At 38.4% G+C, this 16,802-nt stretch overlaps 1 protein-coding gene across 32 annotated transcripts in view; it reads right to left on the reverse strand.

Annotated features, from left to right (window-relative positions):
• Positions 1 to 16,802, reverse strand: part of FAM13B (family with sequence similarity 13 member B) — a 115,222-nt gene that overhangs the window by 10,112 nt on the left and 88,308 nt on the right. For 16 of the 32 annotated variants that reach the window (XM_021084803.1, XM_021084804.1, XM_021084811.1 and 13 more), the window contains 8 exons: positions 13,836 to 13,900; positions 11,093 to 11,141; positions 10,244 to 10,391; positions 7,513 to 7,578; positions 5,881 to 6,091; positions 5,117 to 5,246; positions 3,912 to 3,993; positions 1,898 to 2,127 (listed from right to left, as the gene is read on the reverse strand). In XM_021084803.1, the coding sequence (XP_020940462.1) occupies positions 1,898 to 2,127; positions 3,912 to 3,993; positions 5,117 to 5,246; positions 5,881 to 6,091; positions 7,513 to 7,578; positions 10,244 to 10,391; positions 11,093 to 11,141; positions 13,836 to 13,900 (981 nt within the window). The remainder of the gene's footprint in view (positions 1 to 1,897; positions 2,128 to 3,911; positions 3,994 to 5,116; positions 5,247 to 5,880; positions 6,092 to 7,512; positions 7,579 to 10,243; positions 10,392 to 11,092; positions 11,142 to 13,835; positions 13,901 to 16,802) is intronic. The other 16 variants (XM_021084826.1, XM_021084818.1, XM_021084829.1 and 13 more) reach the window with 1 other exon arrangement.

Consider the following 16,802-nt stretch of genomic DNA (forward strand, 5'->3'; position numbering starts at 1 on the left):
TGAAAAAGAGCTCAACAACATCAATTTGTGACTCGACTTCTACTCTAAACTTCTACTCAGTTTCCCTTTATCTGGCACTTTCTATATACTGAAAATAAGATACTCCTCTCACATCTTTCACTACGCTAATGGTAGTAGGCAGAAATCCCTAATTTGCCATAACCCTTTTGTTCTACACCACAGCTTTTGTTTTTGTTTTTGCTTTTAAGGGTCGCACCTGCAGCATATGGAAGTTACCTGGCTAGGGGTCAGACTGGAGCTACCGCTGCCGGCCTATGCCACAGCCACAGCAAAACAGGATCTGAGCCATGTCGGAGATCTACACCACAGCTCACAGAGCGAGGCCAGGGAGCCAACCTGTGTCCTCAGGGATACTAGTTGGGTTGGTTACCAATGAGCTACAATGGGAAACTCCTACAGCACGACCTTTTAACATCCCAAATAAATCAATGTTTCACATAATATACTTTAACCCAAATAAACTCTCTACTTATTCCCAAGACCAGTTAAAACTACCCTGTTTTGTCATCAGAATGAAAATCAGAGATAAACTGAAATTGTGACTACTGCCCTTGTTCTGTCTTAAGTCATAATGTAGAATACACAGTCATGAGGAAATATGCACAATCATGTAAAAACAGTATCTGTTATGTGCTTATCATATGCCAAGTTCTGTGCTGGTCATTCTAGTTAGTGTGTTATTTAATACTCGTAACAAATCATTTCATAGACGAGCATGTTAAAACTCAAAGAGATTAAGTCACTTTCCCAAGGTAACATAACTATAAACAATTAGTGATGGATTTGGGATTTGTACATCTGATTCCGAAGCTTATAACATGAAGAGATTATAACTAAGAAGCTGAATGTACACATCACTGTTTTCATCTGATATAATGCCCTATCTCTATTAAAAGCCCTTACCACACACACACACACACACACAGAAAATCAGGGTAAAAAAAAAAAAATTCAGTGGATACTATCTTCCTATAACAAACATTTTTAGATTATGTAAGTCCAGCAGGGGACAGCTGGGTATAGACTGTAAAACACTGTGATATGAACTCAAGCTTGAACCTTAAGCATGGAGAATGAATCTGAATATAGTTAATCCAATCAAAATCAATTATGGAAAGGGGGCAGGAAGGAGAGGAAGCTGGTATAACATAAAACCAGTAACAAGAAAAATAGGGGAGAGGAGAGATTAAAGTTTCTGATCCAGCTCTCTTTGAAGGGAGAAAAACTCCAGTACTGAAATCCTGAGATGTACTCTGTTGTCAAGATAGGACTGCACACCAGGATTCATCATTGCTTGGACAAAAGCTCACTTGAGATCATCCACCTCTGGACTCTCCCAGAAAATTTCACCTGATAAATGATCTCGGTTGCCAAGTGCTTTGGCCAGGACGCCACAGGCACAGGCTTTTCTGAGTAATATTTCTTAAACCAAACCAAACAAAGGCCTCATTCAATTAATCCTCATAACCACACTGTTTTAGGACTTTAATGGACACAATCTCAATCATATGGCTATTGAAGGGATTCAGTGGCAGAATGTACAAAATATAACCAGTTAAGAACTGGCATAAGCTAAGAACTCAACACACAGAACTATTAAGATACAAACTTAGGTATGTTTCACACTCTTAACACACTCATCTTGTTAACTACCTCCAAAATAAATGAACAGATCACAATCTAGTTGCTTTAGTTTTATTATTGTGACTCAGGCACTTCTACTGTGCAGATAAAAACATGCTTCTATATCTGCAAACTTGGAGAGTGGACTCAGGCCAGTAGATAACCTAGACATCTTTATGCCACTATCATAATTATTTTATTTCAGGGATTCTAAAAGCTAGCCTGGGCAAAAAAAAACATAGCTCAAGATTACTTTGATATCTTCTGGAAGACACCTCTCGACACGTTTTTCCTTCAGTCTTTTCAAAATAAGTTCAAGTGTTGCTTCCTTAGAAGGCTTCTTCTCCTTCTGAATAACCCTGGCTTCATCTTCATTCTCTTCATCTTCATGGTCTAGAGAAGAGCCAAAGCTTTTTGGAAGAGTATTACTACGTGGACGTGTCTGAGGTACAAATTCTCCATCAGAGCTTTTGTGTTTTGCATCTACAGTTCAGAACCAAGAGGATAGATCAGTAATATTTATTTTAGGTAAAATGCAACTAGTTCAAAAGAGATGCAACAACATGCAGGCTCAGGGATTTCAAGGTCACATGAAATATTTCAATTATATACAAAGCCAAAGAACTATATGGGTTTTCTTTCAACCAGTATTCATAGAAATCCTACTAAGATGCTCTGATGAGTATACAGAACTATGGTCCCTGATATGGAACATATATTTAAGAAGTAAAAATACAAACTAAGTAATCAGTTTCATAAACAAAATAATTTCAACCCAATGCTAAGTGCTATAATGACAATAAAATAGGGAGATCATGTTGTGGCTCAATGGGTTACAAACCCAACTAGTACCCTGGAGGACGCAGGTTTGATCCCTGGCCTCACTCACTGGGTTAAGGATCCAGCGCTGCCGTGAGCTGTGGTGTCGGTCACAGAAGTGGCTTGGATCCTGCATTGCTGTGACTGTGCTGAAGGCTGGCAGCTGCAGCTCCCATTCAACCTCGAGCCTGGGAACTGCCATATGCCGCAGGTGCAGCCCTAAAAAGCAAGAAGAAAGGGGTGGGGAAGGAGATAAAATAGAATGATGTCACAGTGTTAAAGAAGTGTGCTTTTCAGGAAAGCAACTAATTTGGATGGAATTGACAAAGGAAGCCTTTCTGAGATGGTGACATACTAGTTGAACATGGAATAAAAAGGAGCCAAACTAACACAGAAGATTTAAAGGAAGAGCATTTCTTTCCAGTTGAGGCAATAGCCAAGGCAAGGTCCCTAAACTATGACATACTTGAGGAATAGAAAACTGAGAAATGAAAGCGGAAAAGTGATAAAATGGGAAAAGGGCAGAGTATAAAAGGCCTTGAAAGCCACAGTAAGATGTTTGGACTTGATTTGGAAAGGGAAGCTCACCGAAGAGCTACGAAAAAGATAGTAACATAGTTCTTATAAAAAATACTTCTGGCTGCTATGCAGGTAATGCACTGTAGGACAGTAAGAGTGGGGGAAAAACTGGGAAATTAGAAGGCTAATAATTTAATGATATTCATTAGTAATGCTTTCAAGGTAATGATTTTCACTGATGGTTGGAAACTGGCATTAAATGGGGACATTTTTAACAGAATTATAGGAGGAAATTAGGGGTAGGAGAAGAAGTAGGAAAACTTATTTAAACCACAGGAATATAAAACCAATGACAAGAGAGACCCTGTCTGTGTTGTTCACTGCTACAATCTCAGATGTCTTCTAGTACGTGGTACTTAAAGACACTAAAATTTTGTTGAATAAACTCGAATGAACCAAAATGTGATGCTCTAGATTATAAGACCATACTTGGTACAGATTAAAATAAAATTTTAAAGTATTAACAATTATCAAAAAGCATGTTTACTAAAAACCCACAAAGTAAATGTAACTTAGTAGCTGCTGTACTGGGCAGACACCCAGTAATGTAAGACCTAGTTTTTAATTCAAGACAACTTACAATTTAGTCTTTGTAGTATAAATGGTTATGATTAGATAGTCTTAGATAAAATACCCACCAAAAATTCATATACCTACCAAGACCCACAATTGCCTAATATCTGAAATGTATTTCATACGAGTTTCACAATACAGTATCACCTATGAATATATAATATAGGGTACTCTTCAAGACCACTACTAATAAAAACACAGGAAATACATTTGGAAGAGTATAATACAGTATTGCAAATCTGACCATAATTCAAAGAAGAGTAAGAGAACTTTTAGAAAAATTGCACATTTTATACCTTTAATTTGCTTCCGCAGCTTGGTAAGCTCTGTCATCCATTTTAATACCTTTGGATTGGCTGCAATATCACTGTAGGAGGGCTGAAAAATTTAAGAATACAGAATTACTGATTAGGTATTCATCAATCCCTACCCTCTTAGGTTCCAAGATTTTAGCTGCAGACTGCACTAAGTCCCTCTGGGAACTGCCTTTGCCCAAAGGAGCCGCCTGGCCCATGGTTACATCCCCTTCCCTGGAGCAGCCCCCATCTATAACTGGTTGATGTGAGATTTTTAAGAAGTCTGGCCCCCTCGTCTCAATTCAGGTCAATCCTAAATGGTCAACCTAGCTTGAGACGCTGTAGAATCAGGCTGAGGCCTCAAATGCAAATGCATCATAGACTAACTTTCTCCTCTACTCAACCCTGCCGGCCTCACTCCTTACAGCTGCTCCTCTCCCTAAATGCTTCCTTAGAAATCACAGACACTGATATCTCTGTCTCAGAATGCTTCTCAGATAATCCCATCTAAAACAACTCCATGACTATAAATTTGCTCAGAGACTGACACTGTTCATTCATAAAGATAATATAATATTAAGAGATGTGTTAACACTTTGATAAAATTAACATATAAAACTCTAAAAAAAGAAACAATCATTTAAACCTTTGTGGTCAAGCAATGGTTATTTTAATTTATGCCCAAATAGTACTTCACAGTTCCCACAGCAGAGATTTCACTCAATCCTCATTTCATCTTACTTTAAGCAGACAGGGCAAGATATTAAGTAAAGCGCTCTCCGAGGAGGGTCTAGCAACTGGCAGAAGCCAGATCTGAATATGGGTCTTCTTGACTCCAAGCACAGGGCTTTTTCCACTTTATGTGTCCTAATTATTAAATATCTCATACCTCCACCTCCACTTCTCTGGGTACTTGCAGGTTTTGAGGGAGCAGAAACAGCGTTAATGTGGTTTGTCAATGTAAAGTATTTCTTTAAGAATTCTACAAGCTGTTTTGCCAATGGAGATATAAAGATGCAGTTGTGCAATGGAAAGAATACTGGTCTGGAAATAGAAGGCTAAGGATCTACATAATCACTATTTCTCTCGGCAGCTTCGATTTATTCTCTCTCCCAGGAAAGAGATGGACTAGCCTTCTCCAAGGAATGTCCTCTGAGTTCCAACAGATCTGCATACCTCAAAAATGGGCAATGCTACAAACTTACCTTGCTATTTCTTTCCCTTTCAAACTGTTCCTCAAATTGTCTGATTTTTTTCTGAAGTTTCTTGACTAATTGATAGGGTGTTCTGTCTTCTCTTTTATCATCTTTAGAACTGAAGGATGATCTTCGAATCCTGAATTAAAATGAGAGGCAAATACTGTTAGTTACATTTTCAAGCTATCAACAGCATCTTTCTTATTACCTTGATATCTTATTACCAACAAGTTTATCTTTAAAGTGAAATTAAGTCCCTAACACTAAAGGACAAGTATTAAAAAGAAACTTAAAATATAGTGGTAAAGGCCATAGAATCAGCTAACATAAAGCAGTGATGAAAACAACTGGGAATCATTCAAAAGTTGTTTGGGCAAAGGCAGAAAAGAAACAAAGACACCTAGCAGCTCACAGCTCTTTTGGTGTTCAAACTGCAAAGGAAAGATTTTAACATTCAGAATCAATTTAATTCAAAGTTTTGACAAGAAAACATTTGGGATTGGTGAGCTCCATTTGCCACTTCCCTTCCAGAGTTCTGTATTTCAGTCATGAATGAAAAAATACACCATGAAGAAGTGTCTATTGAGGAGCAAACCTCAAACACCTCAAGGAACTCAGAACTTAGGGGCACCCAACATAAAAAAAATTACAATAGCATGCCTCATAAAATAGGGAAGAAAGCTGTCAACCGTCGGTCTGGAGAATTAAAATCTCTCAAAGGAGCTGAGTATCTAATAGGATCCACTTCTCATAAGAACATAAAAATCACATACCTAGCAAAAGAAAGTGCTTTAGATGAGGAATCCAACATTTCTGGATCATGTAGGAAACGCTGGCTTTGCCCAAAATCTAAACTACGGTGTGACAACACTGGAGGACAGTCCTCTTCCAGGGGGTGGTGATTCATTCTTCCAGCTTGTGGAGAGAGCTGAGCTTCTCCAGACTCAGAGTCTTCCTGCCAAGACTTAAAAGCAGGAAACGGCTCTGCAAAACAAACACAACAAATAGTACCATGGGTCTCTGGTTCCAAATGGGGGAAAAAAGCCACACTATAGCAGCTATATGTCCTTTAAATCTTATGTAGTAGTTCATATAATATTTATGGGATACTAAGGTCTTCATAGAACCTCCTATAGTTTAAAATTGTCTGAGCTTCATTTTTTAGCCCAGAGTTCTAATTTCACATAAGGATTTATACCTTACATTTCTGAACCCAGTCACAATGCAAGAAGGCACACTGTCAAGCTCTTTAAAATTATATTAAACATTATTTTTCAAGTAGGACAAAGCCTTCATTTAGAAACGGTAAACACTTAACAGTCCTTAGTTAGGAATCTGACCGAGCCAAATGCTGCCAGGTGAATAAAGTATCCCTTAATGTCAAGTGGCTAAGTTAAGAAGTAGAAGCTACTCCCCATGCTATTCAGAATACTCACCAAACGGAGCTCATGGACTCCAAAAGAATTCCAGCGTTTTCAAACAACCAGCTTATTCATCTGACAGTACCTGACCTCTAACATTAAACCCTGGCGGTTATTTTCTGTTACAAGATTCCTGTGTATGATATATATTTTAATAATTAAACACCCAACAGTTTTACCAAAACAAAAATTTAATAGTGTTACTCCTTCTCCTTCTTAGGCATATTTATTTTATTGGAGTTATCTTGCATGTTCTCCAATGAAGCGAGGCCATGTTGAGCTATTTGATGTTTTTTGCACAAATAAGGTTTGATTACATACAGAACACAAACAGATAAACACACAATTCACAAATATACGCCAAATACAAAATTAACTTCAATCATCACTAGATTAGGGGTGGGGGGAAGATGGGACATTTCCATCTACACATTAACTTTTATAAAGTACAGTGTAAAATTTTGATGCTATAAGCTTTTAACAACAGCAAAAATGAGTTAAATATTTCAGGAAGCAAAAATGGCTTGACAGTGTCAAAAATTAAGTGTCTTTTCTTTTTCTTCACAATAGCTAAGGACTGCTACTTTGGAAATGTATTTTAACTCTACGCATTAGCAATTTAAAGCATTACATTTTTTCCAGGGTACTGAGAACATAAATTAGTTTTTAAAGCCTAGATCAATCTGATAACTAAAAATAGGGTAAAAAGTGTGCAATCCCACAATAAACCCAGCATAAAGTGATTTTCAAAGCAACCCTTGTACCTGCTTCCCAGCAAATAAGTAACTGGTAATGAACATTTTACAAGAAATTTCCTGTTTTAAGAAAAGAGAGAACTAACAAAAACAGTATTTTCTGGGTATCATTTTTAGCCCAGAACAATTTTCCTAATATATGGGGAGAGCAGGAGAAGGGCTAATAAAAAGGCAAACAAAGTGAACCATAACAAGGCAAAAAAGCTAAACTATGGTGAACCATACTTACCCTCCCCATCTCTCTGCAGATGCATTGTTTTGAAATCAATGAGGGGAAAAGTGATAGGGCATGACGCTAATAAAATGGAAAAAATGGCAAAAAATACTAAAGTGAACACACAGCACAGTCAGAACAAACCATACACATAACTAACACAAAGCCAAAGATACCAAAAACATTTCCCTAAAACCAGTTAGGCATTCTGCTCAGAAAGTTTATTCGAAGAAATTACTACTAACCAAACTTTAAAAACAAACACAAACATACATTTCCATTTCAGCAAGCAAGGCAAAAAAATCAAAGTAGTGCTGTTCTATTAAAACTCAAACATAAAACTGAAGAAATGGAAACTTAATCAGGCACTTTTGAAGCTTTTCAGTATAAATGATTTGATAGAAAACTATTCCCATTAGTTTGCTCTTTGAAAAGATTCTACTGTATTTCATTCAAGAGTCAGCAGGACAGAATGTGAAGTAAAGACGCTGGTCACTTCTATAAATAACCAAGACTTCTGGACGGCTGCTACAGATGCATACTGGTGGCAGACATGTGCTGCCTGCTTGGCAAGTGCATTCTGCTCAGTATACTCTGAACAATACAAAAAACCAAAACCCACACACTTAGGAAAACTGAGGTGGGCCTCTATGTAGGGTCACCCTACTTCTCTATTAAGAGTCACTTCGAACAGGGTATATCTCTGATTCTAGGGTACACAGGATCTAACGTAATCTGGTCTCTTAAGGAAGACTACAATTTAGAATACCCTAACTCCCAGCAGTAGAAAATCAATCTCTGTATTGTGGGCAAAGTTGGGAAGAACAACATGGTCCGCTAACACCCAATCTCCCAAACACATGCAGGGGTCACAGCTGAGAAGTCCACTCAGCTGTCTACTGTTCTCAGAAAGTCACTGATCCCTATTCCTGCAGGAGCCACAGGTGAACATGGACTTGTCACAGCTGTTGAACCAGATAGCTAACAGGGCATCTCAGGCACTGAAAATTGGGGAACAGGAGCCCAGAGCTACCTCCTTTCCCTACCTACCACAAGCTGTATAGAGAGGATTCTGACAAGGCAACAAAAGAGAGCCCAGCAGCAGGTTCTCTTCGGGGAAGCCTCCAGAAAGCTGAAGCTGGACAGAGAATGAAATGTCCTATCTCCTCAGATAATGGAAAACAATTGGTCTTCTATGCTTAAGACCTAAGATCAGGACCCTCAGACCAAAGACTGTGAAGGGTTACTTATCTGCATCCTCCAAGCAGCAGCAGCGTTAAGTCCTCTGTCAGAATCCCAGCTTCATCTTTCTGAGACCACTTTCCTACTGCAGCTCAAAGGATGCTCTATTGACCACCACTCCTTTTCAGTGACTATGCCAGGACAAATAACTAGAAGGGACAATTGATCTTCACTGCCACCAGAATGCTAACATACCCCCTAACTCTAGGGAGCATCTTCATAAATTCCAAACATCCTGAATAACTGAATAACCCAGAACAAAGTAAATGGAAGACACCTTCCTGATTTAGTCTAAGTTAAGACACACAATATGCTACTGGGTATGCCAAACATCTAGACCAAAAAGGGGTAGGGTGGGGTGGGGTAGAGAGAGAGCAACAGATTAGCACAATGACTTAGGTGAGGCTTTTAACTGTGATCAGGTGAGCAGATCTGAGGTGGCAAGAGGAGTCCTTGGTACTGGCAATGCACTTCCTCTTGTATGTCATCAACTAATTTGGCAAATGTGAGGTAACCAAGGGGTCTTCATCCAAGTGAACAAATATGCAACTTTAAGATTTCTGAGTAATCTCCTTGTGCCTTTACACAGGAAGGTATATGATCCAGAGGCCCCCAGACCCACATCTGCTGCTTACTTCCACTCCCCACTCACAACACTTTACTTAAAAATTTACAAATACATAGCAAAGTTGAGAGAATTTTACAGTGGACATCCATATACCAATCACCTAGATTCTACCATTTACATGTTCCTGTACTTGCTTTACAACCTCTCCATTCCATGAACTATCTCATTTTTTCATGGATTTCAAAACAAATTGTAGATATCTGTACACTTCCCCATAAACAATTCTGCATGCAAAACATTCACTATAGTTCATTATTTATTGTTTTGCTTCTTTTCATTAAAAAAAAACTTATATACAATGAAATACAAGTTTTAAGTATATGTCTGCTGAATTTTGACAAATACATATACTCATGTAGCTTGCCTTTTTTAATTCAAATTCAAATTTCTCTCCTTTGTAAAACTTCTTAGGAGTCTGCTCCCATACTTTCATAACCATAACCAGAGAGACAGAGGGATATGGTACAATATTTGCTTACAAATAACCCTTGACGATAATATTTCTTTAAATGTATATGGAAGCCTTCTGTTTAAGGTGGTGAGATTCCCCAAGGCCTAACACACTGGACTTTCAAAGTCTGGGAAATAGCACCTGGTTTAACGATTAACAAAAGCCTATCTTTGATTTTATTTTCTTCATCAGTTTTAACATTTATCTTCAAAGCTAATGGATCAGATAAGAACTTCTAGTTCAAACGAGATAGCTGCTCCATAATTTCATTAGTGCATGTAAGTAGAAATAGTCATTCACTCTTATATAAATCAAATAAAAATGAATAAGGTTGCTCAGAAAAGGGCAGTAATCTCATGACTGCTTTGTTTAATTTCAGTTACAAATAACGTTATCAGGAAAATAATGTGTGTGGGTAAAATTACCTTCCCATTTATCACCATCAGAAACATTCTTCAGATCTAAATGTGGAATTTGGACATATGATGCTTCCCCTTGAACACCAACACTTTGACCTCCTGGCACTTCTGATTCAGTGTTGGCATTCAAATCACATATCTTGCTATTAGAATCCTGCATTTTAAAATAAAGAATACATTTTAAAATAAAAAAATACATTTCACAACCAAGAAGCTCTCCACACCCAGCTTAAAGACAATCAGGATGTACCCTCGCGTCATTTCCATGACTTTACTATGCCTATACAGTCAACTGTCCCACTCCCACCCTGCACACTATTTTTTCAGAGTTCCCTGGTGGCCTAGTGGGTTAAGGATCTGGAGTCACTGCCATGACTCAGTTTGCTGCTATGGCGTGGATACTCATTCCTTGCCTGGGAACTCCTGCATGCCATAGGTGGAGGAGGCTATCTTCGAATACACAGGTTTTTTTGTTTTTTTGGCCATGTCCATGGCATGTAAAAAAGTTCCCAGGCCAGGGATCAAACCCATATCACAGCAACAATATGAGTCCCTAGAGTAACAGTGCCAGATCCTTAACCTGCTGAGCCCACACAGGAACTCCTAAAATTGCAGTTTTAAAATGCCATACTAGAAGACAAAGTTTCAATCCCAAAATAAGGAAATGGTTTTCATAACCAAGTTTCTTGTAACCAAATCAAGTTGCTGCTTAACTATAAAAAACACTTGCTAAGAATATCTACATTTAAATCTCCTTTAAACCTATTCAACCCAAGAGTTAAAAGCCAGATACAATAACTGGCAAATTAAACCTAAGCAAATTTTTAAGAACCATAAGAGAAAAATAATTCTTACCAGAATCAAGTGTGACAATTTATCACTGTCAAATGGGAAATATTCTTTCCTAAAAAATCAAGTAAAGTTATTAGTCTTTTAAGAATAAACTGGTTACTTTCATTGCATATTTCTTACCTAGACTCCTCTTCTTCATACAGTAAGCATTTACAATATAAGGGAAGAAAATGACAACTGGACATATGTCCATTCTTTGGAGCCCTGTATCTGAAAATCACACACTACTGAAAAGATCCACAGAATCAGTTCAGATTTGCAACAGGTTTAGTTCAGGTTTAGAAAAATGATGTAACATTTACTAACCCCTTACACAACCAGTTGCAAAAAAGAAAAACATTTTAGGAGTTCCCGTCGTGGCGCAGTGGTTAACGAATCCGACTAGGAACCATGAGGTTGCGGGTTCGGTCCCTGCCCTGCTCAGTGGGTTAACGATCCGGCGTTGCCATGAGCTGTGGTGTAGGTTGCAGACGCGGCTCGGATCTCGCGTTACTGTGGCTCTGGCGTAGGCCGGAGACTACAGCTCCGATTTGACCCCTAGCCTGGGAACCTCCATATGCCGCGGGAGCGGCCCAAGAAATAGCAAAAAAAAAAAAACAAAAACAAAAAGAAAAACATTTTAAAAGGAAAGCATAATCCATAATAAAGAGAAATCAAAAGAAGTGAATGTAAATTGGAAGAGATTTTATAAAATAAATATTAGTTTTAACCAAATGACTTTATTCTTTCCTACTCCAGGACAGTTTTTTCCTTTCAAAGATTTTTTAAAGGTATAGCTATGTCCTAAATTTCAAATCTGATGGTCTTCTATTAGAATCAAAACAAGGTTACTATTTCTAAGTTTCTCCATCAAAACAATGGTAACATGTAAAAAGGAAATTTTATAAAATACCAATTCATCTCTTTATCCCCCATAAAAAATAACCCCTGCCTAGAACAGGCGTTACAAGTTACCTCTACCTATCTGACCAATCAACAGAGCATCTAGTATCATAGTCGGTTATCAAGATGCTGACTGTTGACAACAGTTCAAAGTTCCCCTCCCCAAAGACACTGTGGCAATTTACAATGATGCAGACAGGTGCTGCTCTTACTCTGTCATAAGAGTGTGCACTCAGAAGACAAGTCTTGATCTAAATATGGCAAGTCATCTCCTCATATGCATAATTAGCTTATTTTTTGCTGAACAGGAGAAACAATACCATCCCTGGCAAGTAAAGGCCCTCCTTTGCTCGGAGTGGGTGAAAATGATGGGATGAGTTAAATTCTATCCTAACAGACTAAAAGATGTAATCACCTAAATCTGAGAAACATGTGTTAAACAAGCAAAATGTAATCCACCTAACCAAGAAAATCTCTGCATCTAAAAATAAGTCTGCTAACCTATACACAAGCTGAAGAGGAAATTTGCTTCCTCCAAAAAGACTGAGTCCTCACTAAATGGATCCTTATTGGTCTACCAAATCCAGAGGTCATCCTTCTGGGGATGCCTGTGAATACTGATCATCTGACATCTTCAGCCCACAGCTCCAATATTCTCTGGGCTGGAAGAGGATCATCCCTGCCTCCCGAAAGGAAGCACAAGGAACTGCTGTTGAGCAGGAAATCTGAGGACCTTCAAAGTATGAGGACACTCCAGAGACATGGTTCCAAAGAATTTACTTAACCTCAGAGAACAAGTTTCCTACCCGAAATTAAAATAGACCATGGCATTAATCCAAGTTTACCACTGCCAACGGCTATCACCAAATTAGTAACGCTGTTTGGGATTTCTCAGTATATACAATCTAGTCTGCAATTTCATGACTGATGTGTTTTTAGAATATAAAATCATCTTTCCTAAGAAAATTGTAACACTTCTTGGAAATGGCTTAAAGAATCGTAAAAAGAGTAACAACATCCAAAACCTACTTTAAAGCACTCTAGAAAACTTCTATTCAAAGGGACTCTATCAAGTATCTATGGAGACTAAAAATGGATGAAATAGTCATTGCCTCAGGGATTCCCCTCCATTATTCCTGGCCTAGGATGGAAATAAGCACCAATGCACAAGAAGACCAGTGCACTGGGACCCATGGAGGAGGAGTTGGAAGGGGAACAAAACAGCCATACTTAATTGGTTTGGGTGTTTTGTTTTTGGATTTTTAGGGCTGCACCTGTGGCATATGGAGGTTCCCAGGCTAGGGGTCTAACTGGAGCTGTACCCGATGGCCTACGCCAGAGCCACGGCAACACCAGATCCAAGCCGTGTCTTCAATCTACACCACAGCTCATGGCAACACCGGATCCTTAACCCACTGAGCAAGGCCAGGGATAGAACCTGAAACCTCATGGTTCCTAGTTGGATTCGTTAACCACTGCGCCACAACAGGAACTCCAATTTGTTAATGCAAATGTGTTAACAATCTTGCAGCCAGTTATTCACAGTTCTAAGACTATGAATCAACTCAGTGAAAGACGTATTCAAAATATCAATAAATTCCCAAATTGTTCTACAAATCAATGGAAAGTTTTTAAGCATCTACAAGAAGGTTGTGTTCTTTCTTCTTTGTTTTCCAAGTTATAACCAATGTCTGCCTGAACCTCTGCATCCATTCTGAATATTTATGGACATTTAATATGCTTTGATTTTTATTGATCACCTAAAATATACATTATAATGGATTCATCTAAAAAACCCCAGAATCTGTGAAGAGCTCTAATTCTCAAAATGAATAATTAGCACAAACAAGAAAAAAATGTTTACCTCTCAAGACAGCCATCTTCACTATCCCCATGGTCGCTGCACGGCTCTAACAGTACACCTACAGACTGACAAAAAGAACACAACACTGTGTTAATGGAGCTCTCATCACTCACACGTGAGCGGCCGTTTCTGATCCCAATTAGGATATGCGATTACAAGTAAATCAAATGACCCTCTTTAATCACTACATATAACAGTCTGTACGTGTGGGCCTCTATCTCTTTTTATAGAAAACATTTATCTTCCTCAAAACCTGATCGTGTGTGTATGTGTGTGCATGTGTGTAAAACGAGGCCCCTGCATTTCTGCTACCCTATTAGACAATAGGTACTGCTACTACCATCACATTTGTTTTCCTTCCTCAGAATTCTCTTGTCTAAAAATGATGGTCTGCTACTTCTCTTCAGCCACAAGCACACAAGTTGGTAACTTCCTAGCAGGTAACAGAGGAGTCATGTAGTTCACCAGATCCCTTTCTTACAAATATCTGAAATAACAACTCTGAACCTCCAAAATAATGAGAGTGCGCCTCCATTTTCCAATAGGCTTAGTGATATCATCGCAGGCCTATTCCTCCCTAAAATAAATACCTAGAGTCTAATATGAACATCCTGTGCATTGCTACAAACACGTAAACTTTTTCATGTTTCTGATGATCATCTCTGAAATCAACAAAAGGTTCAATCTTCTTAGAGTCTAAGAAGCTACCACTTGTGCAGTTTTGTTTAATATGAAAGGTAGTCTCTAATTATCTGAAAAAAGCTATTAAGATACTTCTTTTTTCCAATTATGTATCTCTATGAGGCTAAACTGCCTTTATATACTTGAAACAAAAGAACCTATAGCAACAGAGAGAGAGCAGAAGCAGATATGAGAATCCAGCTGATTTCCTTTAAGTAAGACAGACACTATAGTAAGATTTGTAAATATCTAACAATGCCATGCCTCAAAATAACTTTTTTAAAAAATAGCTGCTTTTTATTAAGAAAAAAAGCAACTTTATTTGCATTGGGTTTATCACTATGTTTAAGTTAATTAAAAATTTAATTGTTCAGTTTTAATTTCTATATACTAAATAGTGTTATCTATCTATGGTTTACTTATGTAAACAAAAGTTTTGGGGGATCCTCAATAATTTTTAAGATATAAAGAGGTCCTGGAGACCCAAAGTGTGAGAACCACTGATCTAGAAATTAGACTTCAGCAACCTTTATGCTTTCAAATACAGCTTTACATTCTTAAATATGAAGGTTTCTGGGCCCATGAAATAACCATTACACAGACCCAATATTTAAAATGAGCCTTCATGTTTTACTCAAAGAACCAAATTCAAGTTCCAGCTCTTCCCTTCCCATGAAAGAAAAAAATAAAAAAGTCACTTACTAGCCGATCTTAAAGTTATTGTAAGAGAATCAAAAGAAATACCTTGTAAGAAAAACTATAAAGCACTATTATAAAAGCATACTACTACACACCCTCATACCATGCACAAAAATAAACTCAAATGGCTTAAAGACTTAAACATAAGATAAGACACCATCAAACAATTCAAACACAGGCAAAACGTTCTCTGACATCAACCTTACAAATGTTTTCTCAGGTCAGTCTCCCAAGGCAACAGAAATAAAAGCAAAAATAAACCAATGGGACCTAATCAAACTGACAAGCTTTTGCACAGCAAAGGAAACCATTAAAAAAAAAAAAAATAGGAGTTCCCGTCGTGGCGCAGTGGTTAACGAATCCGACTAGGAACCATGAGGTTGCGGGTTCAGTCCCTGCCCTTGCTCAGTGGGTTAATGATCCGGCGTTGCCGTGAGCTGTGGTGTAGGTTGCAGATGTGGCTCGGATCCCGAGTTGCTGTGGCTCTGGCGTAGGCCAGTGGCTACAGCTCCGATTTGACCCCTAGCCTGGGAACCTCCATATGCCGCGGGAGCGGCCCAAAGAAATAGCAAAAAGAAAAAAAAAAAAAAAAAAAAATAGCCAGCTTACAGAATAGGAGAAAACAGTTTCAAATATGCAACTGACAACGGCTTAATCTCTAAAGTATACCAACAGCTTATACAACTCAACAGCAAAAAAGCCAACAACCCAATGGAAAAATGGGCAAAAGACCTGAATAGCCATTTCTCCAAAGAAGATATACAGATGGCCAACAAGCACATGAAAAAATGTTCAACATCACTGATTATAGAGAAATGCAAATCAAAACTACTATGAGGTACCACCTCACACCAGTCAGAATGGCCATCATTAATAAACCCAAAATAACAAATGCTGGAGAGGGTGTGGAGAAAAGGGTACCCTGCTACACTGCTGGTGGGAATGTAAACTGGTACAACCACTATGGAAAACCATACGGAGGTACTTTAGAAAACCATACATAGAACTACCATATGACCCAGCAATCCCACTCTTGGGCATATATCCGGACAAAACTTTCCTTGAAAAAGGCACATGCACCTGCATGTTCACTGCAGCACTATTCACAATAGCCAAGACATGGAAACACCCCAAATGTCCATCGACAGATGAATGGATTAAGAAGATGTGGTATATATACACAATGGAATACTACTCCACCATAAAAAAGAACAAAATAATGCCATTTGCAGCACATGGATGAAACTAGAGACTCTCATACTAAGTGAAGTCAGTCAGAAAGAGAAAGACAAATACCATGTGCTATCACTTACATCTGGAATCTAATATACGGCACAAATGAACCTTTCCACAGAAAAGAAACTCATGGACTTGGAGAACAGAGCTGTGGTTGCGGGGGTGAGAGGAGTAGGGTGGACTGGGAATCTGGGGTTAACAGATGCAAACTATTGCCTTTGGAATGGATAAGCAAAGACCCTGCTACATAGCACTGGGAACTATATCTAGTCACGTATGATGGAGCTTGATGGAGGATAATGTGAGAAAAATAATGTATATACGTATGTGTGACTGGGTCACCCTGCTGTA

Source organism: Sus scrofa, chromosome 2 (assembly GCF_000003025.6).
Source record: "Sus scrofa isolate TJ Tabasco breed Duroc chromosome 2, Sscrofa11.1, whole genome shotgun sequence".
Taxonomy (NCBI): Eukaryota; Metazoa; Chordata; class Mammalia; order Artiodactyla; family Suidae; genus Sus; species Sus scrofa.